Source organism: Seriola dumerili, unplaced genomic scaffold, assembly GCF_002260705.1.
Source record: "Seriola dumerili isolate Sdu_G_001 unplaced genomic scaffold, Sdu_1.0 BDQW01000056.1, whole genome shotgun sequence".
Taxonomy (NCBI): domain Eukaryota; kingdom Metazoa; phylum Chordata; class Actinopteri; order Carangiformes; family Carangidae; genus Seriola; species Seriola dumerili.
Window position 1 is genome coordinate 3,523,000 of NW_019174311.1, and position 4,512 is coordinate 3,527,511.

The 4,512-nt window shown below is 39.3% G+C and overlaps 1 protein-coding gene across 1 annotated transcript; it reads left to right on the forward strand.

The window, feature by feature from the left end:
• The first annotated feature begins 763 nt into the window (after positions 1 to 763).
• On the forward strand, positions 764 to 4,219 carry srm (spermidine synthase). The gene is made up of 8 exons (XM_022741709.1): positions 764 to 972; positions 1,549 to 1,669; positions 1,781 to 1,873; positions 1,990 to 2,143; positions 2,229 to 2,312; positions 2,513 to 2,658; positions 2,818 to 2,940; positions 3,059 to 4,219. The coding sequence occupies exons 1-8, from the start codon at positions 842 to 844 to the stop codon at positions 3,074 to 3,076; spliced, it is 870 nt and encodes a 289-aa protein (XP_022597430.1). The 5' UTR covers positions 764 to 841; the 3' UTR covers positions 3,077 to 4,219.
• Positions 4,220 to 4,512: the final 293 nt, after the last annotated feature.

Here is a 4,512-nt window from a genome sequence, read left to right on the forward strand (position 1 = left end):
ATATGTTGTTGTGTTTTATTTTATTTTTTTATTTTCCCATGATATGGACATTCTATATGTTCATGCACCTAACTACTGTTTTATGATGTGTTTAATTTTCTCATATTTTTATTGCTGTTTTTATTTTTTCTTTCTGTACAGCACTTTGCAACTTTGTTGAGAAGAGTGCTATATAAATAATCAAGTATATCATTATATAGTTTATTATAAGAGTTACTGTACTACTCTTAGTCATAAGAGTTACTGTACTACTTCCTTGGGAGAAAAGTATTACTATGATAGATAGATAGATAGATAGATAGATAGATAGATAGATAGATAGATAGATAGATAGATAGATAGATAGATAGATAGATAGATAGATACTTTATTTATTCCCTAGGAAAATTCATGTAGGTCTTGCTTTGAAAATTAAATAATTACTTAATTAAACAAACAAACAAAAAAACACAAACACGCATATGATTGCCAGCCCCACCCCACCCCCGCCCGCTCTGTTGCCTCCAGGCCAGCGCAGGCGCAGTGGTACGCCGCCGCGATTTGTCTTCACGTGGGCTCTCCATGGATCCATGGGGCACTCTCGGTTCCTCGCTACAGGGCGGGGCCATAGGCGGTGCTGGTGGTGAGAAGTCAAACAAACTATATACGAACCGGTTCATGCTACCACCCCATTGGCTGACACAACGGTACGTTACCTACGTCAGCAGCGTTCCATTCGTTATATGGACGAGGCAGCACGTTTAGCTGTCAGAGCACGACCAAGCGTCATCCTTGTCGTAACGTACTCACATTGCCACTCAGACAAACACGTTAGTACTACTTGTGGCTGTAGGCAGCTGTCATGGACCACATTAAAGATGGTTGGTTTACTGAATTGGGCACACTGTGGCCGGGACAAGCAATGAGCCTTCAAGTGGAAGAGGTCCTCTACAACAAGAAATCCAAATTTCAAGATGTTATGGTCTTCAAGAGGTGAGTACTTTTAGCTTAACTTGGCTAACGTCGCTAGCTGTTAGCTTCTACTAGAATGAGCAGCCTGAAGCTCATGGGGTTGTGATAAGTTTCTTCAGGTGGTAGGTACCTGGTGATGGTGGTGAGTTTTTCACTTTGCCTCAAGTTTTAGTTAAAAACAGACTAGCTAGGTAGCAAACGAGCTGTGACTTACAGGTTAACAACAATTACAGTAGCAGTCTTTTATTTATTGATTGATTGATTTCTGATTGAGAAATCTGTCCCCTATTTAGGATTAGCTCAAGGGGTCGACACACTCATCATAAATACTGGTGTCTTTTCTTCATTACAACTCCTTCAAATAAGAGAAATCATTCATTCATTCATTCATTCATTCATTCTCCCTGCACATGTAGTGTCACACATCACAGTCTTGTATATGGCTTTGGGGATGGCCCTTGTAGCAATCAAGTGCTAGACATCTGCAATTGCCTCCTGCTCGAGTTGTGTAAACATTTGGAAATAGTCCGTTTAGCTTCAGGGTGTTTTAAGCTTTCAAATGTAACTCTCATACTTTGCTTTAACATCACTTTTCAGTAAAACCTATGGCAATGTCTTGGTGCTGGATGGAGTGATCCAGTGCACAGAGAGAGATGAGTTTGCCTATCAAGAGATGATTGCCAACCTTCCACTGTGCAGCCATCCTTGCCCCAAGAAGGTAAAACTCAGATTTATTGTTGGGAAATTCATAAAGCTGACATCCAGGTGTAATCTGGATGAGTTATGTTTCCTGTCATGACAGTTAAACGGCACATTTCCTGTGTTATAGGTGCTGATTATTGGCGGTGGAGATGGCGGTGTGCTAAGAGAAGTGGTGAAGAATCCGCTGGTGGAATCGGTGGTTCTGTGTGAGATAGATGAGGTGGGAGCAGGAACACTGACAAGGATTCTAGCTTCTCTCCGGAGACTTGCACTGTTTACCAAGTTTTCCCGCCTAAGCGTGTGCTCATATCAGTGTTGATGTTGTCTCCTGTGCAGGATGTCATTAATGTGTCGAAGAAGTTCCTCCCAGGGATGGCCAAAGGGTTTTTCAGTCCCAAGCTCACCCTCCATGTTGGAGACGGCTTTGAATTCATGAAGCAGAACCAGGATGCCTTCGATGTCATTATAACTGATTCCTCAGACCCAGTCGGTAAGTGCCACTTTATAAGTGTTGTAACATTGATTTTCAGCTTTTATAGGAGACAGTCCTATCCTGACTTCTGACTCTGTTGCAGGGCCTGCTGAGAGTTTGTTCAAGGAGTCTTACTATCAACTGATGAAGGCAGCATTGCGAAATGGTGGAATTCTTTGTTCCCAGGGTAAGTATATTTCAATACAATTTTGTGTTAAAAGTTAGAGAAAAGCTCATGAGTAATTTTAGTTAGGTGCTCACTTGAATAGAAGTTTTTGTTCCCGTTTTTTATATATATATATCGACTACATCAAGATAGAACGATACGAAAAAAGGCAGACAGGAAATTAACATGCCCTCTCTTCTGCTCTTGTGTCACTTTCACAGGAGAGTGTCAGTGGCTCCATTTGGAGCTGATAAAGGAGATGTGGACGTTCTGCAGGACCCTATTCCCTGTGGTGGACTATGCTTACAGCACCATCCCAACTTATCCCAGTGGCCAAATTGGATTCATGCTCTGCGGAAAAGATCCTGTAAGTGTGCTTGTCATTCTCCATTTGTAATTTACAACACACCCGACTCCTAAAAATGCCACTGGCTTAATGTAAAACCATTCTGTTGCATAATCACTTGTCCGCTATTTCTCTGCATTCCATCAAATGACTGACGTCCCCGCTTCCCTTTTCAATCAGGAAACAAATTTCAAGGAACCAGTGAAAGCTCTGGCAAAAGAAGACATAGAAAATATGAACCTTAAATATTACAACCCTGAAATTCACAAAGCATCATTCGTCCTCCCCGAGTTCGCAAGAAAGGTACGTTGTTCAAATAATTTTTCGTATTTGACTTACATGCAATGAGTACTTGCGTGCAAATTCAGTACTCTTGACACATTTGCTGCCTCTCACTCAGTGTCTCTTTGACCATCAACAGGTACTCAGTGACGCATGACCAGCAACAACTGATCACCATGCTCATCCTCTACCTGGCCCTCAGACCACAGTTAAGCAACCTTATTGTACTGCTTCTCCACCTCCTCAACACATTTCAGTACCACTGAAACAGCCACATAAAGATTTTATGTGTGGTGGTAACTAATAATCAGTGGGTGGCAACAAGCTGATTTACACAGAGAAAGTGTTAGTTCGTTCCTTTCCTTCCAGTCTTACATTCTCTTGGTGTTTTATTTATTTTTCTCGTGTATTTGGGTTTTCATTTTTACTCTGTAATTATCAGCATTTTGTGAAGAATAATTTGATGGGCTGGGCTGAAAGGGAAGCCATCAAAACTGACCTCACTCTGAAACATGGTATTGTTTATTGGATTCACTGCACCGACACATTATGCAATATGCTACATACCATATAGAGTATGTAGCTGTAATGTTTGATATCGGTTTGTTCTCATAGGATAATGCACAGTTGCCATCTGTCATTACTGTTTATTCAGAATACTAATGTGTCCTCTACACATGATCCCTATAGTGCCTGAAATTGGTTGTTTGTTGTTGAAAAAGGATTTTTTTTTTCTGTTGTTATCGTAGTGTACCAGGCATATAGTGTCCTAGATAAAAGCTCACATGTCAAGAATTGAGAAAATTGTCCCTTTAAAATATCATCAATTTAAGATCAGGTTAATGTAATTGATGCTCAGCTTTGACCATCAGTTTGATATGGAAGACTTTAATGTTACGGTGTTAGAATGCAAATTAAGTAAAAAAAAAATGAAGAAAAAAAAGAAAAAAAAGTGGTATTGAAGCTTTGCAATGCAAGAAATGTCTTTTTAAGATGTGAATTCATACCGCAATTATAAGTTGCAGTATTGGGTATTGACCACTGGGAGTGAGCTTGTACTGTAGTAAGCCTGTATGCTGAGTCTTACACCAGGATGTTGTTCATTTCTCTCTCAATGGAAATCTAATGTCTCATTGTGGTTTATTTGTTTGTGGATCTAACGTCAAACATCTTAAGTTACTACCGATTACTTATAAATCCACATTGAATACTTGTTGAGAAATAGTGTCATACCCAAGCAACGAATTTGTGTTTTTATAAGAATTATGAACTGTAATAAATTGATAACATAAAATGGAAATTTGATGTCTGTGTTCGTTCATTCATTCATTCATTCATAGGTACACATATGTGGGTTTACTTTGCAAAACATGACAACTAGACACAGGACTACATTTTAGTTCACTTTGTGCTGGTTTAAAAATGTGATATCTTTAAAAGGTGTGGTACTTTGGATTAAAAAAAAAAAAATATATATATATATATATATATATATTCCGTCCCTATCACTGTGGCTACAGGACAGTGGAAAAATTTGTTCCTGGTTTCTACCCAGTAATCCAAAACTTGTCTTACAGTTTTGAGCTAATCTTC